This window comes from Caretta caretta, chromosome 11, assembly GCF_965140235.1.
Source record: "Caretta caretta isolate rCarCar2 chromosome 11, rCarCar1.hap1, whole genome shotgun sequence".
Lineage (NCBI taxonomy): Eukaryota > Metazoa > Chordata > Testudines > Cheloniidae > Caretta > Caretta caretta.
Genome location: NC_134216.1, coordinates 21,639,191 through 21,665,941, shown reverse-complemented (window position 1 = coordinate 21,665,941; position 26,751 = coordinate 21,639,191). Strand labels below are relative to the sequence as shown.

At 39.2% G+C, this 26,751-nt stretch overlaps 1 protein-coding gene across 7 annotated transcripts in view; it reads left to right on the top strand.

Annotated features, from left to right (window-relative positions):
• Window positions 1–26,751, top strand: part of LRP1B (LDL receptor related protein 1B) — a 1,334,345-nt gene that overhangs the window by 824,766 nt on the left and 482,828 nt on the right. For all 7 annotated transcript variants that reach the window (XM_075117809.1, XM_075117811.1, XM_075117812.1 and 4 more), the window contains 3 exons: window positions 4,587–4,769; window positions 20,069–20,269; window positions 24,075–24,320. In XM_075117809.1, coding sequence (XP_074973910.1) covers window positions 4,587–4,769; window positions 20,069–20,269; window positions 24,075–24,320 — 630 coding nt within the window. The remainder of the gene's footprint in view (window positions 1–4,586; window positions 4,770–20,068; window positions 20,270–24,074; window positions 24,321–26,751) is intronic.

Below are 26,751 nucleotides of genomic sequence, written 5' to 3'. Positions count from 1 at the left end.
TATTTGCACATCAGTTGGGTTCAAATCATGGAATTAAACCTCAGCAATGAGGCTTTATTATTTTTGACATAACATTAACTTTAATTTAGTTTTCCTGTTTGTACTCATGTAATAAATTTTATCTTTCTAAATCTAGTTCAGAGCAAAGGTATGAAAAATGTTTACAATTTTTAGTTAGTGGTAAGAACCTTGTGGAACTGTGAACACATTCAGCTGCCCTTAGGTTTAACGGGAAACAGCAGAAAGGCTTGAGCATGCCTCTGGAGGCACTCAGTATGTTTGAGCTTCCAGGTACTTTGTAAACAAAAACTGTAAATAGTTGTAGTCAAATTTATTCCCAACTGCTATAATGCATATCATTTTTTAATGGAGAGTAAAACATATTTCTCGTTTGGAAAACTCCCTTATATGGTTGTGGAAATTTTTAATGCTGTGCATCATGACCTCTTCTTAAAATTAAAACAGAAAATTATTCAGCTGCTTTTAACCTGATTCTTTCATCTTTATTAAAACAACAGTTAATTATCAAAACACTGTGAATTATTAAAAAGGAACTTGTATTTCTTCAAGTAATATACCTATGGGTACTCCACTTCAGATGCACCTTTGATTGGAGGCTTTCTGTGTCATTGCCCATTCAGTCCTCACCTGACCTTAGCTATTGTTTCAACCTGTACTGAGGGTATATAGCGCAGAGACTCATGAACTGCCCCCAGATGGTCCTCAACTGCTTCAGCCTGAGATGGAGCATCTTGTGGTGCCTGCTTTTTACCTTATTTACCTTTAGGGAATAGCTTTATTAGTTTCACAGTTGTTATTTTTAGGTTTTTAGTTAGCCTTTTAGCTCTTACTAATTTTAGTAGTTTTAGTAGTGTTATTTTTGGGAGGAATATTTCGTTGGGAGACTCCTGTTCTCTCCCCCCACCACCGCCCCCACACCCAGTATCCCCCCTCTCTGGGGTCTCTTCTTTTTCAGGGAGTCTATCCTTGGATTATGCCTATATCCTCTTGTCATAAATATAAAGGAAGGGTAAACACCTTTAAAATCCCTCCTGGCCAGAGGAAAAACCCTTTCACCTGTAAAGAGTTAAGAAGCTAGGATAACCTCACTGGCACCTGACCACAATGACCAATGCGGACAGAAGATACTTTCAAAGCTGGAGGGGGGGGAAAAACAAAGGGTCTGGGTCAGTCTGTGTGATGCTTTTGCTGGGGTCAGAACAGGAATGGAGTTTTAGAATTTAGTAAATAATCTAGCTAGATATGTGTTAGATTATGATTTCTTTAAATGGCTGAGAAAATAAGCTGTGCTGAATGGAATGAATATTCCTGTTTTTGTGGTTTTTGTAACTTAAGGTTTTGCCTAGAGGGATTCTCTATGTTTTGAATCTAATTACCCTGTAAGGTATTTACCATCCTGATTTTACAGAGGTGATTCTTTTTTACTTTTTCTTCTATTAAAATTCTCCTTTTAAGAAACTGATTTTTTTTATTGTTCTTAAGATCCAAGGGTTTGGGTCTGTGTTCACCAATGCAAATTGGTGAGGATTTTTATCAAATCTTCCCCAGAAAAAAGGGGGTAAGATTTGGGAGGATTTGGGGGGAAAAGACGTTTCCAAAAGGCTCTTTCCTAATAAAAAACCTGGTTAGACATTTGGTGATGGCAGCGAAAGTCCAAGGGCAAAAGGTAAAATAGTTTGTACCTTGGGGAAGTTTTAACCTAAGCTGGTAAAAGTAAGCTTAGGAGGTTTTCATGCAGGTCCCCATATCTGTACCCTAGAGTTCAGAGTGGGGAAGGAACCTTGACACCTCTAGATTTAGATGCTGCCTCATTTTCTGGGATCCTATCCTAGTTAGTGACAGCCACTCTCACTGTATCCACTACTTAGGGGTCCATGTCTCATTTAAATATAAAACTTATTCAGGTTTTAAAGTATGTCTAGAAAGAACAAGGAGATAAAGCTTAGGCTTCTCATGATGGAGCGCTCCCTTCAACCTTCCTCAGACCCAGGCCCAGATACCCAGTCTTGTGTGCCCCTCTGTTTTTCTTTTTGGTCCATCCTGAATAGCCATAAAGGGACCTCTGGGTTACTTATCAGCAATAATGCTCCAAAGCACTCAGCTAGACTCATGGGGAGTGCCAGAGGCATCAATCACTTGCACCTCCTGTCCCTCCAAGTCAGTCTCCATCTCAGGATGAATCTTTCAAGCAACAGGAGAGAAGAGCTGATGAGGAAGCTACACCATAGACTAACATCTCCTCCTCTTCACAAGATGAAGTGCTGACACTTCCTACCCCTTATATATGGATGATTTTAGGCAGTTATTTTTCAAATGATTGCCCAAGGCCTGGTCTACACTGGTGGGGGGTGGATCAATCTAAGGTACACAATTTCAGCTACGAGAACCACGTAGCTGAAGTCGACGTGTCTTAGATCGACTTAGAATCATTTACTTTGCGTCCTTGCGGCGTGGGATCGCGAGGACGCGAAGTAAATGATTCTAAGTTGATCTAAGATACGTCAACTTCATCTCGCCGTGGTGGAGTTCCAGAGTCGACGGCAGAGCAATCAGGGATCAATTTATCACGTCTACACTAGATGTGATAAATCGATCCCTGATAGATGGATCACTACCCGCCGATCCGGGTATGGCCCAAGTCTGTTTGGCTGTATGTGTTTGTGTGCTCCAGTGCACAGTTGTTAGAGAGTTTTTCCCTTGGTGGTGCCCTCTGGGGAAGGCACAAGCACCTTCTGTTGCCCACACACCACGAGCAGACATAAAGAACTAAGCTGCCTCTCAGCTCATGACTATGGTTGTGGACAAATGCTGGTAAAAATTGTTCAAATTATACTTTTCAGAATGCAGGACTTTTCAAGACATGACTTTAAAATATGCCTTAATACAATTCAGAAGTTTGGAATACTATAAATAATCTTCGTGGTGATGATTAGGTTAGGAGAGTACAGCTGAGGAATCCAAAAAAAGCAAAATAAGTCTCTAATCTTGGAAACACACATATGCTTAATGTTAAGCATGTGGCTAATCCAAATGAAGTCTTATCACATAATTACTGTGCTTCAATACATATGGGTCTGAATCCTCAACTATACAGAGCTCATGTTCAGTATAGCTGAGTGGGGAAAGACCAAGATAACTGTCACCTTTTCTACCTTCAAGATCCTTGGAGGTAGCTGAGGGGTGAACTGGCCCGTGGTGCATGTAAGAGCAGTTACATGGCTGTTCTAACTTATGCCAACTGGAAGCATCACCCAGGGACCATTCTGCTAGTCCAGCTATGTTAGATCACATTGTTTTCCAATGCCATCCCTAGCAGAACATCTACTAGGCCAGGGATCGGCAACCTTTGGCACCCAGCCCACCAGGGTAAGCCCCCTGGCGGGCGGGACTGGTTTATTTACCTGCTGTGTCCGCAGGTTCGGCCAATCGCAGCTCCCACTGGCCGTGGTTTGCCGTTCCAGGCCAATGTGGGCTGTGGGAAGTGGCGGCCAGCACCCTCGGCCCGCGCCATTTCCTGCACCCCCCATTGGCATGGAGCAGCGAACCGCAACAAGTGGGAGCTGCAATCAGCCAAACCTGCAGACGGAGCAGGTAAACAAACTGGCCCAGCGTGCCAGGGGGGTTACCCTGGCGGGCGGCATGCCAAAAGTTGCCGATCCCTGTACTAGGCCAATGCAAGATTAAAACTAGATATGTCAGCTTGTGAGCTGAGGATTTCACTGTGCTGCAGAAGAATCCTCATCTTTCTTATTAAAGCAGCTTTAAATCCCTTTTGGGCGGATCTAGCTGTCCAAAGGGGGCTTATCTATGACCAGGGATCTGGCCCCTTCTCCTGAAAACCACTTGAAAATAAATGCCTGCAAACTTTCTTATTAAATTTTAAATGTACTTAAATGTGATGTCTTCTTGGGCTCTGAATTCAGGGTTCCATATTGTAAACGTTCTCTAATTGAGCAATTTCCATATTTCTTTTCAACATTTCAGCGAAGATTTTCAAAAGTGAGTAGTGATATTTTGGGAGCCACTGGTACTGGGTGTTCAGAAATTAAGTCACCCAGAATCACTAGATGCATTTAGATATCTTGGCCTTCATTCCCCTGATTACTGTAGAGCTGATTTCCCTAACCATTTACTGTGGGATGAAACAATTTGGAAATGAAAGGATCAACCAAAGCCCTAAAGCTCATGATCCCTAAAGACTCATTTTATAAACTTGTGGTCCATGCTCATAACATATTTTGTAGACTCAGTAATTCCATTTGTTTTAATTAAATTGCTGGTTATACATGCACTCTGTGTTTTTCTTCCTCTGACGATATGTGTAACTTTTTCTTTAGGTATACGGTGTGATAGAGGAGATACTTATTTCAGTTAAAAAAAACAACAACGGTGGCTGTTCCTGTTATTCTGCACAAATTGCCAAATTTAACTGAGCAAACGAGACAGCTGTACTGCTGTGTTTATATAAACTAGTTTCTTCATATATAACTGGAGATAGAAAAAACAAACATTGTGAACAAGCTATTCACTATAGTTAATCTTGTCTCTTGATTATTTTATCTAAGAAACTCCCTCTCCTGGAGGATGCAATGAGAAAGAATTTCAGTGTAACCCTGATGGGAATTGTGTTCCTGTATTGTGGCGCTGCGATGGAGAAAAGGATTGTGAAGATGGCAGTGATGAAAAGGGCTGTAATGGAACTATACGCTTGTGCGATGAGAGAACCAAGTTTTCCTGCAAGAATACAGGTACATTATTGTTTCCTCCAATTCAATTGTTTCTTTCTCAAGGCCATTTAAAATAAAACTTTTTTATTATTTGTATGACAGTAGTGTCCACAATATGCTACATGCTATACAGACATACATAGTAGGAATACACCATCCCTATTCTGAAGAAGTTACAATTTAAAAAGTTCAAACCAACAAAACTAAAATCAACAAACAAAACTAAACGGTGAAGGGCTGGTGAAAGGGATACAACTTACACAGAACAGTGTCAATCCTGCAGAGACATTCAGGTGCTTAAGTATGTGCGTAGTTCTATTAAAGGCCTCAACACACTTCCTTGCATGGCTCCATTAGCGTTGTCTAGATAATGACTTTGGGCACTGTGGAGAGAGATGGGGCTGTGCCTAAGATGGTCTTTCTTCTAAGTAACTGGGTACGGAGGTTCAGAACAGTGGCTCACCCGTCCATCGCTCTCCATGTTCCATCCAGCATTGCTGGCTGGACACTCAGGGAGGATTATTACTTCATCCTGTTAGGAGCTGTTACTTCATCCTGTTCGAACCTACTGCCCTCATCCCAACCAGGAGCAACAGAGGAACTGTGTCTTAAGGGGTATCTCAGAGGTAGGATGTGCTCCTGTGGGGGCTGACATGCCTGCATAATTTGCATTCCTCAGCGTTAAGAAAAAGAGTACTTGTGGCACCTTAGAGACTAACCAATTTATTTGAGCATGAGCTTTCGTGAGCTACAGCTCACTTCATTGGATGCATACTGTGGAAACTGCAGAAGACATTATATGCACAGAGACCATGAAACAATACCTCCTCCCACCCCACTCTCCTGCTGGTAATAGCTTATCTAAAGTGTTCATCAAGTTGGGCCATTTCCAGCACAAATCCAGGTTTTCTCACCCTCCGCCCCCACACACACAGATTGATAGAGCCAGACAAGTTCCCAGAAGTCACCTACTACAGGACAGGCCTAACAAAGAAAATAACAGAACGCCACTAGCCGTCACCTTCAGCCCCCAACTAAAACCCCTCCAACGCATTATTAAGGATCTACAACCCATCCTGAAGGATGACCCAACACTCTCACAGGCCAGTCCTTGCCTACAGACAGCCCCCCAACCTGAAGCAAATACTCACCAACAACCACATACCACACAACAGAACCACTAACCCAGGAACCTATCCTTGCAACAAAGCCCGTTGCCAACTGTGCCCACATATCTATTCGGGGGACACCATCAAAGGGCCTAATAACATCAGCCACACTATCAGAGGCTCGTTCACCTGCACATCCACCAATGTGATATATGCCATCATGTGCCAGCAATGCCCCTCTGCCATGTACATTGGTCAAACTGGACAATCTCTACGTAAAAGAATAAATGGACAAATCAGATGTCAAGAATTATAACATTCATAAACCAGTCGGAGAACACTTCAATCTCTCTGGTCACGCAATCACAGACATGAAGGTCACTATCTTACAACAAAAAAACTTCAAATCCAGACTCCAGCGAGAAACTGCTGAATTGGAATTCATTTGCAAATTGGATACTATTAATTTAGGCTTAAATAGAGACTGGGAGTGGCTAAGTCATTATGCAAGGTAGCCTATTTCCCCTTGTTTTTTTCTACCCCCCCACCCCCCCGACGTTCTGGTTAAACTTGGATTTATGCTGGAAATGGCCCACCTTGATTATCATACACATTGTAGGGAGAGTGGTCACTTTGGATGAGCTACTACCAGCAGGAGAGTGAGTTTGTGTGTGTATGGGGGTGGGGGGGTGAGAAAACCTGTATTTGTGCTGGAAATGGCCCACCTTGATTATCATGCACATTGTAGGGAGAGTGGTCGCTTTGGATGAGCTATTACCAGCAGGAGAGTGAGTTTGTGTGTGTGGTTTTTGGAGGGGGGTGAGAAAACCTAGATTTGTGCTGGAAATGGCCCACCTTGATTATCATACACATTTTAAAGAGAGTGGTCACTTTGGATGGGCTATTACCAGCAGGAGAGTGAGTTTGTGTGTGGGGGGACGGAGGGTGAGAAAACCTGGATTTGTGCTGGAAATGGCCCAACTTGATGAACACTTTAGATAAACTATTACCAGCAGGAGAGTGGGGTGGGAGGAGGTATTGTTTCATGGTCTCTGTGCATATAATGTCTTCTGCAGTTTCCACAGTAATGTCTTCTGCAGTTTCCACTTCCGATGAAGTGAGCTGTAGCTCACGAAAGCTCATGCTCAAATAAATTGGTGCCACAAGTACTCCTTTTCTTTTTGCGAATACAGACTAATACGGCTGTTACTCTGAAACCATTCCTCAGCATTGCGCCTAGGATTTTAGTTCTTTTTGAGCAGGTCCTTAATCCTAAACTATCTGTGTTATTGTTCCAGAGGATGATTTTTTGTGGGGGTTACTAAATCTGCTAGTCTGTTTTAACTATGGTCTTCTGGGGACTGATCTCAGAGATATTGATTGAATTGACAGAGAAGAATGGACTGTGATTAAGTGGAGTATATGCTTATTACTAGGCACAGAGCTGTTTGGTAATGTTGGGAGTGGGAGACTCAGTATAACACAGTCCACCATTCCACTCAAAGAATCTGGTTACAGGTTTCATTATCTTTTCCCACAGCATTATGTCTGTTTTGAAATATTAACATTCTATTGAAATAGCTTAATTGAGGTATTTTATTATTTCTATTGCTGCCAATTAAATGCTCTAAATAAAAGATAAAAATGCTGTGAGCAAGCAAACACTGTGGAAACTACATGGCCATGGGGTGTTGAGAGATGCAACATGTCTTGAACATGCCTGCTGGCCACAATTAAGCATGTTAAATAAAATGCTGAAAGCAGACAAGGCTGTAAGTGGTATTTGAGCCCACTGCTGGCAGGCACTTCCGTTTTACGAGCAGGCATTTTAAGCAATAACAAATATACAATTATACAGTAATTCACAGTGACTTTTACATCTTTTAATTCGTGGGTATGATGTAACTCTGATTTGGGAGTGTGTACAACTTATGAGTTCTAGATCATGTGTATGAAGTTATTATAAAATACTGTATATGTTGGAATGTCTCTGTGCATTTGAAATTCACCATTTGCTAACATTGCCTTTAGCATGGTAACCATCAGCCTAGGGACAATGAAGAGCCCTAGGGACAAAGAAGAGTCATTAAATTTAGCAGCTGTGCTCTGACTGTACAATAGGTATGCGAAAGATAGTTCCAGAGTTAGAAAACCAGTGTGACCAAATGTCGCTGCATGGGGGTGCTGAAGTGGAGAGTGGAAAATTCCTAAACAGGACAGTGAGACAGAGATGATAAAGCAGGGGTTTAAAAAGATCTCAGGGGGAAGGATTTGGGGGGGGAGGAAGCTTTAGGCAGAAGAGGGGACAATATAGGCATGGTTTGTATGGGGGTGAGGAGCTGTGGTAGTTATGATAATAAACTTAAATAAAGTCCAATATTTGTAAATTGCTTGTTTTGAATTCCAAGCAGTATCCATGGTTCGTATGCTTTAAACACATGAACATAATACCACCACTTTTATATTTATGTCATTTAATTGTGTAGGCCTAGTCTCTAGTAAATAAATTAAACTGATTAAATACCCTAGGATATTTGTAGAAGACATTGCATCCACATACAGAAACATCCCATACAGTCTGCAAAACAGTTCACAGATGTTCTAATAACCAGTTACAATAGACTATTTTTCCAGCAGGCTTTCCTGTTAAAGCTTACCTAGTTTAATGACATTGTGGATGTAGAAAAGGTGAAATAGTTCAAATAGTCTTCTCACTACTGTCCTACAGTGCACTCATGACCTTGCTGAATCTCTCAGGATGAACTGCTTCTGAGAGCTGAAGTGGGAATTGTGGGAGAGAGAGTATTGTGACTAAAGAGTTAGGGATAGCTCTGATGTGCACAGAGGTTAAACTTAAACTGATTTAGTCTGGCTAATGTGACTGAACTAAACTGTGTGCCTAGACCTGATCAATACAACCAGTTCAATTACAAATGGCTTAGATCTCTAGTATAGACAAGATGTTATAGAACTTTTTAGTTCCCTCAGCTCTGGTCTTTTAAAAAAGAAATCCCAAAAGACTAGAACTAAATTTAATTGTTTAGGTTTTTTTTAAAATCTTGACCACTATTTTTGAGGTATTAAGGGAGCCTTTTAATATGATTTTTCTGTCTTCTATTTTAGGATTTTAAAGGATTCAATTTTAACTTGGTATTGTTCTCTATTTCTAGGGGTTGATTTCATGCAACCTCTACTTTCAATGTTTTATAGCACTCACGTGGTGTTTGTTTCATGAGTCTGGACTGTTAATTTCCTCACTTTTTGTATATATAAAACTACATATATGAGAAATTTAAATTACTGTATGGGATGTTATGTCACATTGAAAAAATGTGAAGAAAATGTAGCTCCTTTTCTGTCATTTTTTATCCTGGAACTACTACTTCTTACCCAATTATAAATTCCATAAATGGGTGTTTTACTATGATCTGACTAAATTCCTGACTAAAGCTTGGTCATACTGATGTGTCAGTGAAGTCTTTAAACAAGCAAACAATAAAGAGGCAGTTCAGCCAATTTAAGTGGATTATTCATAGTGCTGGGGGAACATCCAAAGATTTGCTTCAGGGAAGTGAGAGCTTTCCTAAGTAGCTTGATTCCAATACATGGAAATTCACTAGGGAATTTAGTTTGAGGTATGACTCTTCCACTAGCTCTAAAATACTACACATAATAATACATACTTTTTGTCTAGTAGTGCACAGCTGATGCTTGCCCGGAGAAAGCACTGATACACTTTCTTTGGCTTATTTTTAGTCATGGTATAAAAATAATGGTTTTCAAGATTACATAAGCAGCAAGTATAAAATGTGGTGTGTGTGTGTGGTGTGTGTGTGCGCGCGAGCATCAAAGTAAAAAGTTAAATGTATTTCTAGTTCACAGTCCATGCTTTTGCTTGCATTTCCCATCGAACTAACTACATGCAAATTTATTAAAATAGAATAAGGAAAATAGATTGACAGTGACACAGAATTGAAACTATAGCATGTAAGTAAAACATATTAAAATCAGGGTGGATTGATTTAAATCAAGGCAATTTTAAATCATGGTTTAAAGAAGCATTTCTATTTGAACTTCAGTTATTTTCTAAAGAAAGATGCAGTCTCATTGGTTGATATAACCATTAAAACATGTTATTAAAACATGTTGATTTACCACTAATAGAGCCCTTACAATGAATTTGGCACAGCTTTTTGCTACCAAGGAGGGTACTTTATTATTATATACATTTATTTAAGCAATAATATAGCTTAATTGTTAAAGTATGTTTGTCATTTATCTAATGTTTAAAGATACTTTGAAACAAAACAAAACCTGATCTAGAGCATTTTTCTCAGGAATAGTCCAATTAAAGAAGTAAGTCACCATTGTATCTATCTTTATGGAATCCATTTCAAAGCTGCTATTGCAAGTTTTCTTAATTTGGGAACACAATATATCTTTAAAGCAAATGATAAACCCAGAGATAGTTAGAAAATAGATATTTTAATTAGCATTTTAGTATCCAGTCTTTAAGACCTTTGTAACATCTGAATAGGAGTAGTGTTCACATCCAGCCCCATTCAAAAGTATTTTAATGTTGTATAGATACTGGATTATATTTAATCTAGAGCTGCAGCATAATGTTGGGCAGAGATTCAGACTGATATGTAATCCCTTTTAGGTTTTCTTTTAAATTTACTGCCATTTGGCTTTTTGAACTATGTACAGAAATCAGGTCCTAAATGTATTTTTAAAAAAAGTTAATTACGTCATCTCAACAAAATAATTAAAACATTGCTCTTAGTGACTATACTTTAATAAGGAATACAACTATGTGAAATAAATAAAAAAACTGGTATCTGTTATTAGAAACTTTAATTAATCTCAAAATTAGATAAAAAGGGAGATACTAATAGAGGAAGCATAAGTCATGCCATGGCAGATCCAATCACTGGTCCATCAAATCCAGTTCCTGTCTCTGGTAGTGTGTAATTTCCTCAGTGCAATGTCAGTCATCCCACCTTATGCATTCAGCCATTTGTATAGTGCTGAACCTGGGATGGGATCTGAGCAGTTTACATTATGAATCATGACATTTGAATGCTCTCACTTTACATATGTAACTGTTTGGTTTCAATCCTGCTGCCAATGATCCTAAGGAATTTTTGGCATTGACTTTGGGAACAGGATCAGACCTGTTGTTACTGGTCATGCAGTTATATACACTTAAAAAACCCCAAACTTTCAGTAGAACTTTTGTCTTAAAACACAAATATCCCATCTAGAAGTGCTATTGTTTTCTCTGGATTTTTCCCCTTCAGTTTGCTCCTTAGTTAATTACCTTGTAGACTTTTAAAATTAAAAAATCACTTTGGGGCATATATTTCCCAAACTTTTAGAGGTCATCCACTTATTTCAAATGTAAGCTTTACTAGTCTTTCATTTATCTTCATTTATGTGTATACACATACACACACAATCCTTGCAGTGTGGTGCTAGAGAAGAGAACTTGGCGATAGAGGGCATAACCTTCAGCAAGTTACTTTAGTGGGGATGCACTGGTGTAACCAAACGCAGAACTCAAACCATAATTTCTCTTTATTCTCACTGGACTTTAAACCTTTCTTTAATTGTGTAATAAGAAACCATGTAAATAGGTACTATTATCTTCCTGATTAAATTGAATGAACACTGAAATATGAGAAAACAAAAGCTGGTGCACTTAAAGACGATGAGCACTGAAAACTCTCATTGACTTTAAAGAGGATTGTGAGCACTCAGCTTCTCTCAGGCCTTATAAGGAAAAGCAAACAAATGAAAATACTTGTAAGATAAAATCTTGAACCTGTGTAGAAACACCATACTGCTGGGACTCCAGGTTTTATACTTTTTGGAGGGGGTGGCAAAAGCATCTGTCTGGAAGTCGTCATTCTGTGGTAAACCCATGGTATTGCCCTTGGAAATCCCTGCAGGAGCTGATTCTGACACTTTAAGCCTTAATTTTTGCTTTATACTTTTCCTTGGAGAGACAACTATGGAATCAGTGGCACTATCATTCTGGAGGGAGCCATGTTTCCAGAGTATTGGAGAGCCATGTATGGAAAAATAGAGAGGCCAGCCCTTTGTGCAAATATCTTAAAATGCATTGGATTTTCTGACCAATGGTAGTGCAACTGAATGATGTTGATGGTGAGAGAGGTTGATGTGCAGCCTGCTCTCTTTGCGTGCCGACAAATCCCTTAACCAAAATGAAAGATGTATCAGGAACGAGAGTTCCCACATTGACGCAGAGATTCCAGAATAAATGTTCTTGTTTCATGGCTTATTCTCGGGAAGGGGGTGATACACAGCTGCAAAATTTTGTGGAGCTTCTTGAATGATGGTTAGTGCAAGAATGGGTTTTGGTAGAAGGTGTTGGGTAGCCCCTTGTGTTCCCCACATCCACTGCTGCTGACTTAGAGGAAAATCAGCATCTTTTTTTCACCATCAAGAAATTTGACAAATATTGCTGCACAAAAACTTGTCACTTCTGCACTGGGGCCACTGAATGGGGGAAACTGGGGCAGCTGGTCTATTGGTGGGGGGGTGAAGCTGATGGGTTGTGGGAATCAGAGGATGTGTATTAATAGCCAGAATCTTCTCTTCCCATCTTTTCTCGGGCTGCTAAAGCCCTGCTTTATTGTCTGGTGGCCTGGAGGAACAACTGCAGGGAGTTCCCTGCTACCTGTCCACAACTCAGCTGAATGCCTGACACTTAAGTTGGACTGTGATCAGGTATGACAAGGCTGCAGGAATGTGTCAGATGAGATGCATGTCACTTGGCAGCTTTGAGTGATATATAGCCCAGTATTTCTTATATAATTAACCAAATGGTCAGGAAAACACATGCTAGGTGAATAGATTCAAATTTGAAAGTCCTTCTTTAAGGCCAATAATTTGATCTGTGAGGGTGGAGCAATGCTAATTTTTCTAGAAAGCTGGAATTCTTTTCATAGTAGCACAGGTAAAAAAGACAATGAAATTGAGTAAGAAAAAAATATAAAGAACTAATTTATTTGCATTCATTAATAAATATTAAATATTTGGAGTTGGATATACCAGTTACAGTTTATCCCAATGGATTTTTACCTTTCATGTCCATACCTTATGCTGCAAGTAGAAAAAAAATCTAACTAATCTTGGTCATATTACAAGGGTACCCCTCTCATAAGGTTGAGGTATTATTGAACGTAGTATTCTGTATCATTTAGTTTAACATTTTTTTTTACACTGTCCTTTCCCTCTTCATCCATCTTCAACTACGTTTTATTGTCAGTGCTATTTTGATGAACACCCTTTAATAGTGAATCACCTCTTTGCCTCCTTAAAATATACCATGTTATTGAGGGAATACTGATTGAACTCCATAATTACATTATTATAGTTGGCGCTGGTTGTGTCACCTGTAGTTAAAGCTGCCCAATACTTTTTACATAATAAGACTGTTTTAAGTTGTTTATAACTTTGCTAAGCTTTAACCGCTTGGGTTGAGATATATATATATATATATATATATAGTCTCAGGGACATGCCTTTTGCTTTCCTTGTGGAAATTCAACCAAACTATTTATTGTTTGTACCAGGCATGTTGTACCTCAGGGGCTGAGCAGGATTTTCCCTTCAATTGCTTCTCCCAAATGCTGTAGTGTCTGACACATGAACTGACAGCAGGGACACTGTCTCTCTTAAGCTCTTGATGCCATTATGTATAATATGGTGTCAAGGTTCCTTCTCCACTCTGAACTCTAGGGTACAGATGTGGGGACCTGCATGAAAGATCCCCTAAGCTTATTCTTACCAGCTTAGGTTAAAAACTTCCCCAAGGTACAAACTTTGCCTTGTCCTTGAACCCTATGCTGCCACAACCAAGCGTGTTAAACAAAGAACAGGGAAAGAGCCCACTTGGAGATGTCTTCCCCAAAATATCCCCCCAAGCACTACACTCCCTTTCCTGGGGAAGTCTTGATAAGAATCCTCACCAATTTGTACAGGTGAACACAGACCCAAACTCTTGGATCTTAAGAACAATGAAAAATCAATCAGGTTCTTAAAAGAAGAACTTTAATTAAAGAAAAGGTGAAAGAATCACCTCTGTAAAATCAGGATGGTAAATATCTTACAGGGTAATCAGATTCAAAACATAGAGAATCCCTCTAGGCAAAACCTTAAGTTACCAAAAAAGACACAAAAACAGGAATATACATTCCATTCAGCACAGCGTATTTTACCAGCCATTAAACAAAAGGAATCTAACGCATTTCTAGCTAGATTACTTACTAATTTAACAGAGTTTCTGAGACTGCATTCCTGATCTGTTCCTGGCAAAAGCTTCACACAGAGAGACAGACCCTTTGTTCCCCCCCTCCAGATTTGAAAGTGTCTTGTCTCCTCATTGGTCATTTTGGTCAGGTGCCAGCGAAGTTATTTTAGCTTCTTAATCCTTTACAGGTGAAAGGGTTTTGCCTCTGGCCAGGAGGGATTTTATAGCACTGTATACAGAAAGGTGGTTACCCTTCCCTTTATTTTTATGACATATGGGGACAGAGAGCGAGAGAGTGGAAGCAGCCTGATCAGAATGCAGAGGAGACAAGAGCTGGATGTGGGGAGGAAGGGGCAGCAGAGAGAATAGTTTGAGACAGATACCTCAGTGGGTGAGACAGGAACTGCCTGGGCAAAGATACTGGCATTGGGATGTAGAAATGGAGACAGCTGGGAGACTGGACTGGCTGGTAAGGAGTTTCAGAGGCAGAGAGGAGACTGGTAATGTGGGAACTGAGGTTGGAGACTGAAGGAAGATACTGGCAAGGAGACTGGGCCTAGGACAGTGCTAGGCTGAGCTGGGGAGAATACTGGGCTGAAGAATCAGGGATGAGAGTTGGGAAAAGGCTACTACTGGGACAAGGACAGGTTTGAGGGGATGGGGGAAAAAGGTCTGTGACCACTAGAGCAATCCTTTCCAGAACCTGGAATTGAGCCCTAATATGCTGAATTTTGATGTTCTACGGAGAGTTAGTACATATCTAGGAAATTCACTTCCAAGGAGTGTGTCTCATCCTGCTCTAGTGGCTGATCCACCTAGAGAATAACAGCCTACTACTGCTACCAGTTACTCTGTTAGCTTAAGTGGCAGAGGCCTGTGCAGATGGCCTATAGATATCCACCCTGCTAATGACCCCTGTGAGTTTCAATGTGGTTTCACACAATTATTTTTTCAGTTGGCTTTTTTTTTAAATTAAAAAAATGTCAACATTGCAAAGTCAAGTGCTGCTGGCTCTTAATGGTGATTTCCTCTGAGCACCCAGCTTGAAACACTGGGGAAAAAATAGTATGTGATGATATAATTAAATGATCATAGAATCATAGAATATCAGGGTTAGAAGGGACCTCAGGAGGTCATCTAGTCCAACCCCCTGCTCAAAAGCAGGACCCATCCCCAATTAAATCATCCCAGCCAGGGCTTTGTCAAGCCTGACCTTAAAAACTTCTAAGGAAGGAGATTCCACCACCTCCCTAGGCAACACATTCCAGTGTTTCACCACCCTCAAACTGAAGTAAAGTTGAACAGGCAACCTTACTGCTGGCATTTCCTAACTTTTCAACCATAACATTTTGTAATATATATTTTTGTGTGTAATTATTATTTATACTACAGTAGTATAAGCATCCAAACGCCACAGTCAGACTGGGGCACAATCTTTTAGATGGTGATATAGAACACATTGTTCTTTCTGTGATCTGCAATAATAGTTATCCCGTTTGGGAATTGAAATGGCCTCTCCTGGCGTAATAGCCAAGAGGCACACTTGATGTGGGTGAACAAATTATTGCTTTTGGGAAAGCCTTTAAATAACAATATTGCTCTCTCCTCCCACTCTCCTTGAAATGAAGTAGGTTAAAATGACTATATTGAAACAAATAAGATGACCCATTGCAGTCATTAATAAAGCCTGCTCCTGATGAGTTGGGGGGAGAAAACACTCCCTAATTTCAATGGGAACCTCTAGTGTAGAATGGGAGGATACCAGTATTTTAGATACTAGTAGAAAACTGTCATCTTGCAGTTCAGTAGACAATACAACCAAAGGCTTCCTATGCTCCACATACCGAACAGTATGTAAATGTTAAGTCTCTGTTTAGGATTGCTAATTTTCATAGACAATCAAAACCACTAGAAAATGCATTTTGATCAAGCTTTCCAGCATACCTATGCCTATTATTTGAGGCCTTTTTATTGCGTACATTGCAGACAATACATCTATCTTCATGTGTATAAGAGATATGGAAAACAGTAGATATATGCATATGAATTGATGCAGCTCTTGTACTAGAAAAGGTGTCTGGAAAATAAAAAATGTATGTCTCATGCTAGGGCAATAATTTGAAATAATGACATCAATATAGACATAAATATGTGTGCCTTATTTAAATCTGGACAAAATTAATTTGTTCACATAAGTATATTCTTTTATTTAATAAATATATGTCAAACCTATCATAGTTGAAGAGGAATCCTGTGTTATAGAATATATCTTCTTTTCATTAACATGAAAAAAAGTCAGGTAAACAGGTTTGTTCTTTAAGCGGCTGTATCTATAAAACAGATTGAAATAGAGGTTAGAGGCTGTACTGGAATCAACATCAATTTACTTTGGGATATGGCCAATTTGCATGGCACAAACATTTTCCATTATTTTCTTTGCTGCTTCTGTCTTTGTGATGGTATTTAAATTCCAGTGTTCTTTTCAAGGTAAAGATGAAGATGGAAGTTTTCTAGAAGCACTTTTGATTGAATGTACGTATTTAAGTTTATGCATACAACTTTGTTTCCTGGTTGCTCTAACTTATTTATTCTTTACTTGTGTAACTATAAGTGAGTAGGTAGAAACAAAGTTGTTCATTTTTTCAGTTTGGGAGGAATAACGATTACAGTTCCCTTTGTTGTCAGTGGAATGATGGATGTGCTTTGGGCTCCAATTTGGAAGATGCTGAGCGTTTTTATGAGGTGCACCGCACCCTGAACTTCCATTAAAATCAATAGGAATTGGAGGTGCTCAGCACCTTTCAAAAGTGCTCAGCGTCCTCCAGATCCAGCTCCTAATTCTTTGTACTCTATACTGTTACCCCACAGTGAAATATCCCCTTGGTAATGTACCTTTTGCCATGCTCTTTTATGTGTAATTCAGGATTGGTAAGCATAAATAAATATTAAATTGCTTTTAAATGTATGGGTATTTTAATATTTTGGGGTTATTCCTATTTAGTACAGGATGTTCATGAGTGCTTTATGTGTAGTTTTATAACATTTAAATGGTGGGTCTTTCACCATTTGCACAAGGTCTCACAGGAAGTCTGTGGCAGAGCTGGAAATTGAAGCCAGAACTCCTGAATCCCAGTCTGGTGCCTTAATCATAAGACTGACTCTCATTGTATTTTGCTATTTATGGTTGTGGTCTTGGCAAAAACCCGGAAGATCAGAGGAAAACAAACATGAACTCAATTCTTTTCAAACCTCAAGAAAGATCAGATTTAGTATAATCCAATTTTTAAGTGAAAGTATGAATTTGTTCTTATATCATCTGAATTAGTTTGCCGCTGCCTAATATACATTATGGTATACTTTCATACAGAGTACTGTGCTGTAAGTTGATGAGCAGAAAACACCAGCTAAGGAAGGTAAAATAATGCCCAAACTGCAGTTCAATCCAAAGTCCTTTACCCAAGGCCAGCTTTATTATCACGAAAGGATTTAAAATGAGCAAATCACTTGATCCCAGCCATCAAAGGCCATTCTAGTTTTTAGCAAACTGGGAGGAGAGGACATAACCTTCTCTCTGAGTAACCTTTCCTGATTATTGTGTGGGCCTCTTGCCACGTCCCCAGAGAGATTGTCTCAAGCCTTATCTTCTTGAGACTGAGCCAGGAGTATTTCTTTATACAGCTTTCAACAGGTAGTCCCATGATACGTAGTCAGCTGACCCATTCCCATTATGTGCCCTTTCTGAAGACTACAACTCCCAACAATGAGCAGCCTTAAAGGAGCTATGTCCCTGTAACAGATGTGCTGCCTGCCCTTGCAGACCAGTGCTCTGTTACATGTGTGTTAGTAAAAGTTTTGACTGTTAAAAATATTTATTTGAAAATACAAACTGATGATGAGAAGTATTTAAAATATTTGGGTCCAGAGGTGGGAGGTGCATGTTCCCCTCTCCCATCAACTCTGAAAGTCCCTCTGCATGACTAGTCCATGTACTGTGGTGGGGATAGAGAGAGAGGAGTTTCCTGGCAGAAAGAAGGAGGAACCTGGGATGGTGGCATTGTCTCAATAAAGAACTACAATTCCTAAGCACATTACCAGCTTTAATGCTTGTCTGACTAGCATAAACACCATTAAAAGGAGATTGAAATGTGCTGATGAATAGTTGGAGACAGTGGCATCAGAGCTTGATGGCAACTGTCAGCGTGTGTGAACAATTGTGGGGGATCTGTTTTTTGGCATGGATTTGTATAGATGTGGGTTTTTACCCCAAGTGACTCCACTTCCACAGCCATATACTTCTGAGAGTTTACAAACCCTATCTCTATCAGCAGACAATGCTGCAACTGTAACATTTCTAACATACACGTGTAGCATAAACTGGAGTACACTTTTCCCTTGTGTAGTCATTTCCAGTGAAGGAAATGAGTTGGGTATTGCCTATTTAAAACTTTGTGAAAGTGTTTCATTTGCTAGAAATATTTCATTTAAAGTTAATTTCAGTGATGTCACCCCATGGAGGGTTCGGCTCTGGCAGCTCTGTCTCAAGTTCAACAGAGTTCTCTCTGCTTGCATTAGATGTAGAACTCATAGGAACACATGAAACCATAGGCCAGTAACACAAGAACAATCATAAGAACAAGGTCCACTACCTTTTATCCTTTTTATTAAAGTTACCAACAAAGTTATGAATGTCACAGCACATACAACTCCTAGATATATCCATCCAGTTACAGCTACAAACATATTCTCATCCTCCTAGACAGTGTTAGAGACTGATGGCTCTCTCATGGATTGACCATCCGTACAGGGATGGTTCCTGCTGGAGTTCTCCCATAGGAAGCTCAATTTTCCCACTTTGGGCACCCCCTTTTTTATAATGTAATTCTGTCTATACCTATGTTCCGCACATGTGCATGGAAGTGTCAGCCCTCTTTTTTCCCTTATTGGTCTGTGTCCCCTAGAAACATAAGGGATCCCAAACGCTATGGGTTGTATAGGTTCTCTTTATTCTCGTTAGCGTTGACGTACAACTTGTATCCTGTGCTAAGGCACATGTTGGAAACAGATGTGCCTCTACAGCATTTTTATTATTTAAAATTAATCTTCCAGCTAATTTTTTGCAATATTATCATTTGGTACCACTTTCCTCATAATCTTAGGGCATCGGGTTATTATTTGGTCACTAACTTATGACAGCATTTTTTATCTCCAAAGCCTAAATTAGGTAAGCTAGAATCTGGAAGGCCTCACCCTACAGGTCTTGTGTTTCAGCCTTTCTGACGTAGATATCTAATAAATTATCAATCTAAGTACTGATCAATTTTATACTTCTATAAACCAACAGTTTAACTCTATTTAACATACAATAATTATATATATCATGTTCATTAATCGTAACATCACACAATACATGGATAATAAACTAAAATCATTGGCTAAAATTTGAAGTATGATTACTGCTTTGGCATTATATGGAAACATATTGTATATAATTATTAGACTATTTTTGTTCATGGTAACTACTAGTTTAAGTCAGTGTCAGATTGGGATCTTGCTCTTACTAGGGGTGAGTGGGGGTGGAGAGAAAAGAAAATGGGGAGGAAAGCAGGAGAAGAAATATTGTAACAATTTTGGGCAACCTATACAACTGTAATTCAGTATATTTTACTTAGGTTGCATAGCTGCCTGCATGCAGTTTCATTGAACATAGAACCTATTAGGTTTGACATTGGTCAAGAAATTAAGACTGCCTATTTAGATGTAGATGACTTAAAATACAAAGCTGAGCTTGTTCAGAGCCTTTCTGTTAATTTAGAAAGAGAGACCATTAATGCTAAAATGTAATACAACAGTAGATTTCTCTGTAATGTTACCATAGGTTTTCCTATGTTTATTTTCAGTCTGATTTCTTGTGTTTGTCTCTTTTCTCCAAGGGAGATGCATTAGCAAAGCGTGGCTATGTGATGGAGATATTGATTGTGACGATCAGTCTGATGAGGATAATTGCGAGAGCTATATGTGTGGACCACCAAAATATCCTTGTGCTAATGATACCTCCATCTGCCTACAGCCTGAGAAGCTCTGTAATGGGAGAAGAGATTGTCCTGATGGATCTGATGAAGGCGACCTCTGTGGTATTTTCTTTTTAGGCGCACTCACATCTATAAAGCATTCAAAATTATTTTGTTTCCCTAATACCACTTCATGTTTTCTGTTTCCATCTTCCCTTTCTAAAGAATCTTATGTTAGCAGGGTATTTAAATTTTCTCACGAGTAATTTGTGCATTTTATTTTAATGTCCATGTTGTGCTTGAAATTGTATCAAGCCTCTCCAAAATGAAGCGTGGTGAACAACATAGGTTCTCTAATCTAAGAACCTATCTTTTAATCTCTTAAAACATCCCTTACAAGGTACATGGTTGTAGCCATAAGCAGTTGGAAAGCTCTCTTACACATATAAGAACACCTGTACTTAAGTGTGCCTATAATACTGTCACACAACACAAACTTAACCACTGTTGAATTAGATCACTACTTAGATGGGAGGGTTTGTTCCCCCCCTCCCCCCCCGAAACATATTAGTATACTGCAAAAAAATTGTGGGGTGTGTTTTTTTTTAATTATTCCACGGGTGTCATTCTTTCTTCTAAGTCAGTACTGAAGATTTGACATTGCATGTTATTAAGATGCACTATGCTCATCCTTTAGATGAAATGTAAAAAGAGGACTGTTCTGGCGAGCATACTCTATCATGCTGTCCAATATTATCTCACTGTTTCCTTGTACTCCACCATTAGTCTTTCTGAATCCATCTGTTCTTTCTTATTTTATACTTAGTTTTCCTTTTTGGGGGCAGGGACTGCCTTTTTGTTCAATGTTTGTACAGTGCCCAGCATAATGATGTCCTGCTCTGTGATTAGGGCTCCTAGGCAATACTGTAATATATATATAATAAATAATGGAATGGCTGAAAGGTAGGAAAGGAGAAGTGATTACAGGAGTACAGGTTTTTATGTCCTCAGGTGGACAACTCCTTGTTAATGCTCTAGTAAAGTTTCTTTGGCTTGAGAGACAAGGCACATAATGATCTCATTAACTCCCAGTGATAGTAACCCCTTTAGGACCCATATATGCTGCCAGAGCACCACATAAGAGTCAGGATCGGCCCCCATATATTTACTGTATTGTACTGTATTGCTGAATTTAATAAACCATTCATAGCACTTTTTATAGACCTCAATTAGGCCTTCGATTCAGTGCATTGAGCAGGTTTGGGAGATCTGATGAGGCAACCAGGAAGTTTGTGGGATCTGGGAAAGTAGTGTCATTGATAAAAGAGCTCTATAAAGGAATAGAAATCTGTGTTTGAGTGAATGGCAGTTTCACAGCATGGTTTCCTATCTACATGGGAGTTGGGCAAGGCAGCGCTCTGCACCATCGTTGGTCAATATTAGCATTAATTAGTTGATTGGTAAGCTTGAGGAGGCAGCTGTAGGTGGTTTTGAGCAGAATGCCATTCTGCTTTGAGATCTCTAATATGCTGATGACACTCTGTTGTTGACTCAATCTGGTGAATTGCTGAAGCTGATGGCTGATCTAGTTGAGCAAGAAGCGACACACTTTGGACCTTATGAATCTGGATAAAACTAAATCCCTGACCATTACCATCAAACAGCCTCCAGCGCTAGATTACAGCTAACTCAATATTTACTTGTCTGGACAGGACATTGAGCAGGTGGCAACTCAAATATTTGGCCATCATCATAGACCATGCTAGAAGTTGCCTGAAAGATTTGGACACTCATATAGCAGCAGCTGCTGCCAGGTTTCAGGCATGCTTCAGCGGCTTTGGTGGGGATGTCATGACATCAAACTTGCCAAAGAGCTGGGGATCTATAGAACCACAATTATACCTACTCTGTTGTATGGCAGTAAAACATGGGTCCTGAGGAAGGCCAAAGAACACTGTATTTACATTTTCGATTCTCATCATCTTCATCTGCTGTTCCAGATCAAGTGTCACAACAGGAACACAAATGAGGATATTTGAAGCCAAACCCAGCAACCACCTCTATCAGCACTAGTTTCAGCAGCTTCCTTGGTATGGACATATTATTAGAACGGATGATCAGCAAATTCTGGATCATGTGTACCAAGGAATGCCACTACAGAGATCAAGCTTTGGTGGTGCGATAAGATTGCCAGTGATAGACATAACTGACATAAACATAGCCAGACCACCTTAGGCACCAAGGCAGAGATTGATCCAGGTGGCATTTGGACTGCAAAGAAGCCATGTCCCTTTGAGATTTTCTGGGATTAAGATAATGATAATAAGTTATTATTCAACAGTGGTTTACTACTCATTTACTAATTAGCATGCGGGTATTTATGACTGTTGCCTTAAAGTGTTAATATGCATTGCAGGATATTGGCAGCACGTTTGCCTATCAGTGTTATTTTAATGAATTTGTTCCCTTTTTTCCCCATCATTGAGAACCCTGAAGTCTGGAAAAATAAAGACCCTAAGAAGAAAGGGAACTGTTTTAAAAAATCACGAGGGAAACTGTTCTATAGAAGGACCGCTGGATTGTGTATATTTTCTTGTGCACATGTAAAATTCAGTTTTAGAGATACATGTGAATCAGACTAGCTAAGAGGCATGAATAAATTAGAAGATTCAGAAGAAAATCTAACTTTCAGTAAATAAATACATTAGTGCACCTGTCCTGTACTCCCAAAATTCACATTGACATTCGTACTTATAGGAAATGCAGGACGAGCTCCTTAATGTTCTTTAGTGTTTGTTTTCACAGCATTCTTTAAATAAAATAAAATAAAATAAAATAAAATGGAGAACTAGGTCCTGAATTTCCTTTCACACTGGCTTCTTTGACACCACTGTAGTCACCACAGGGATGCACAAATGTAACTGAGAGCAGACTCAGAATCTGTTGGAGAAAAGCATACCCTTTGCCTCCTAATCCCAGAGACCATCCATGCATACGTTTAGGAAATACAAGACACAGAAGACTCAGGGAACATAAGGAACAAGGCACTGAAGCCTCAGATTGCTGAAGGAATAAGGCACTTCGACACAGAGCCAAGTGTGCTGAGACACTAAATGCATTCCAAGACATATTTGGGGTTAGTGTACACTGGTTAGGAACAGAAAAGGATATCACTAAGCTAAATAGCCTTTAGCCAATTTAAACAAAATCCAACCATGTGAAAATATGAAATGTAAAGTTAGGGCACCTTAACTCTGTCCTGTAATAACACCATGCAATAGCTATGCAATTACAATGAACACATTTTAGTGTTTGTAGTTCCAGATTAGGTTAGACACATAATGTTCCCCCCCGACCTCCTTTTCTCATGGTGTCACTGCAGGGCAGATTTGGACACTAAATACTTATTTTGGAGAGATTACAACATCCCTGTAATGTATTTTACTCTGAAATATATTGTCAACCTTTACTCCCATCTTAATGTAGCTTTTGTCTGAAAATTCTGTTGTTCTTTTTTGCAACTGTTTTTAAAAACCCATACATAAATAGTAAGCAAGAAGCCCAAAGAATGGTAGCATTAAGTAAATGAGAAAAGAAGTGTACCATCCAGTAAATACAAAGTGTACTGAATACGTGAATGGTAAAATTCCTTTGATAATCTGTCAAAATTTATAATATATATTGTAGTTCTACAATGCTAAAAACTTGCTATCCTCTAACAGTAATGCAACCTCAGATGTATGCAAATTGAATGCACTACTTTTCTGCATAAGTATTCCAAACAAATAGTTGTTCAGCCAGATTTAAATTCAGTTAGTGATTACTTGAGGTTTTTAATTTCTTTTATTACCGAGAAGGTCTTAAAACGTATAATATAATACAGTTGATATTGTTTGCAATTTTTAATGTTCTTTTCCTGTTATTTCAGATGAATGTTCGCTTAACAATGGTGGATGTAGCCACCAGTGTTCTGTAGTTCCTGGAAGAAGAATTGTGTGTTCCTGCCCTACAGGACTTTATCTAAATCCAGACAACAAAACCTGTGAAATTGTGGATTACTGTACCAAACATCTTAAATGTAGTCAAGTGTGTGAACAGCACAAACATAGTGTCAAGTGCTCCTGTTATGAAGGCTGGAAGATCAGTAATGATGGTGAAAGTTGCACTAGTATTGGTAAGCTGAGATTTAGGGCTTCTTCACTATTGTAAGGTTCCTTATTCCTTCTAATAGGAAGTGTAAAAACCAGTAAAATAGGATTAATCTCCAGGGATCTGAGATCCAGTGTCCTTCTACTTTGGACCTCAGTAGAGAGTCTGGACCATAACTTTTAATGGAGGGTGTCATCTCTTCTATGGGAATAGAATAATCATAATATTATAATTGCATCATAATTATAATGCCCAGAGGCCCAAATCAGGATAATAAGGGCTCCAGTTTGCTAGTTGCAATATAAATATAGAAAGACAGTCCCTGCCCCTGCCTAGAGGAGCTTGGATATTAAATGAAAGCTACTGGGTTACCTACAGCAGTGGTTCTCAACCTCTCCAGACTACTGTACCCCTTTCAGGAATCTGTTTTATCTTGCATACCCCAACTTTCACCTCACTTAAAACCCACTTGCCTTCAAAATCAGACATAAAACTACAGAAGTGTCACAGAACACTTACTGAAAAGTTGCTTACTTTCTCATTTTTACCATATAATTATAAAATAAATTGATTGGAATATAAATTTTGTACTTACCTTTCATTGTATAGTATATAGAGCAGTGTAAACAAGTCTTTGTATAACATTTTAGTTTGCACTGACTTTGCTAGTGTTTTTTATGTAGCCTGTTGTAAAAGTAGGCACATATCTAGATGAGTTGATGTACCCCCTGGAAGACCTCTGCGTACCCTCAAGGGTATTCATACCTATTGTTAAGAACCGCTGACTTAGAGCTTCCACCTGCCATTTGAGGATTGTTCCTTACGGTTATTTTTCTCATATTTTTGACAACTCTGATTTTAAATATCTCTAAACTATGATGCTTCACCAAGTCTTTTTGGTGACTGTTTCACAGGTCATTAGATTTCACCACTAAGAAATTATTCCAGTTGCTCACCTTTTTCTCACATTCATTCCATGGGCCATTTTTGAACAAATGAGCTAGAAATGAAAGCTTGTGTATCACATTATCAGTCACCTGAGATAATTTCATTAATACCCAATTCAGATATTTTGTAAATGGCCTATTAGAAACCATCTAACTTGACAGTAGCTGAGCTAATTCAAACATTTCATTACATATCCTTTACAGTTATGGTGTAGTCACAATTTAGTTCCAATTAACAGCATGCCAAAGTACAAATTACACCTTATCAAAATAATTACTTTTTAGTTTGTTCTTCTAAAATAATGAATTAAGATTAAAATATATTCAGTATAACTCAAATTAAAGAGTTCCTTGCAACTACCATTGGATTAGATAATTCTCATTGAGTTTTCTTCAAATTCAGTAGGAGTTTGTTTGCTTATTCCAAAGTAGAATTTGATTTGAGCTCTTTGATTTATTCCAGATTATTCCCATTGTTATCTCTTAGTCAACTTTTCTGGGTCATCTTCTAATTTTTTGCTACCTTTTCTATTAGATACAGTTCATTTGTCTGACCTTTCAAATCACACAGAAACCACCCTGAGCTCCATCCACAATGGGAAAAACGTTTTAAGGTGTTCATTTTAACCTTTTTTCCTACCATTCCACTGACCAATTTAAAGATGTTTACTACTGCAGTGTGAGATCAGGAATATATACTCTTTTTAAAGGAATGTCCCTGTGAGTGCTCCACTTTAGGAGAATCTGAGTTCTTGTGCTTGTAATTGGAGAATTTCAGTAACAGTGCCTGGTTGGGTCGCACAGGCAGTGTTCCCATCTTGTGCCACTTCTGTCAGTTACACAGTGCAGTGTGACCGACCCCCCTCTCAGTTCCTTCTCTACCACCATCTGCATGAGATTGAGCAATCGTCAGAGCCTCTCAGGATTATCTTTAGTTTAGCTGATATCTTTAGAGTATTAGTTTTTTAGAACCCAGTTATTTAGTTAAATAGTTAACTACCCTACCTTTTTCTTACTTTATTTATTTATTTTTTCCCCTCTTAGGAATTTAAGTTTCAGTTATTTGTATACCCCTTAATATAGTATAGTTACCATCCCTCATGGGAGAAACCCTATTCGAAGGGGCATGCCTGGCTTCCTGGTTTTCAACATTCCCTCACTTGCCAGTCTGATCGACATTCACAGTATGTCTGCTGGTGCTCCCACTTCCATGATATGAAGGCTTGCACCAGAAAAGCAAGGAATTTAGAGCTAAAACTCCTCACGATGGAGAAGTCTGCACGCGGTGTCCAGTATGGGATCATGAACCCCTCCTGGCCACTGGTCTCCAACGGTGGTATCTGACAAAGATTAATCATCTCTCTGTGAGAGAAAGGAGCATTCCTCCAAGAAGGAAACAAAAAACAGTCTCCAACCTCCCCTTCTCAGGAACTCACCAAAAAGAAACGTTCCCCAACCCGTCAGACTACCTCGGTGCCAACTGCATCAAGACCATCCATCTCTGAGGCA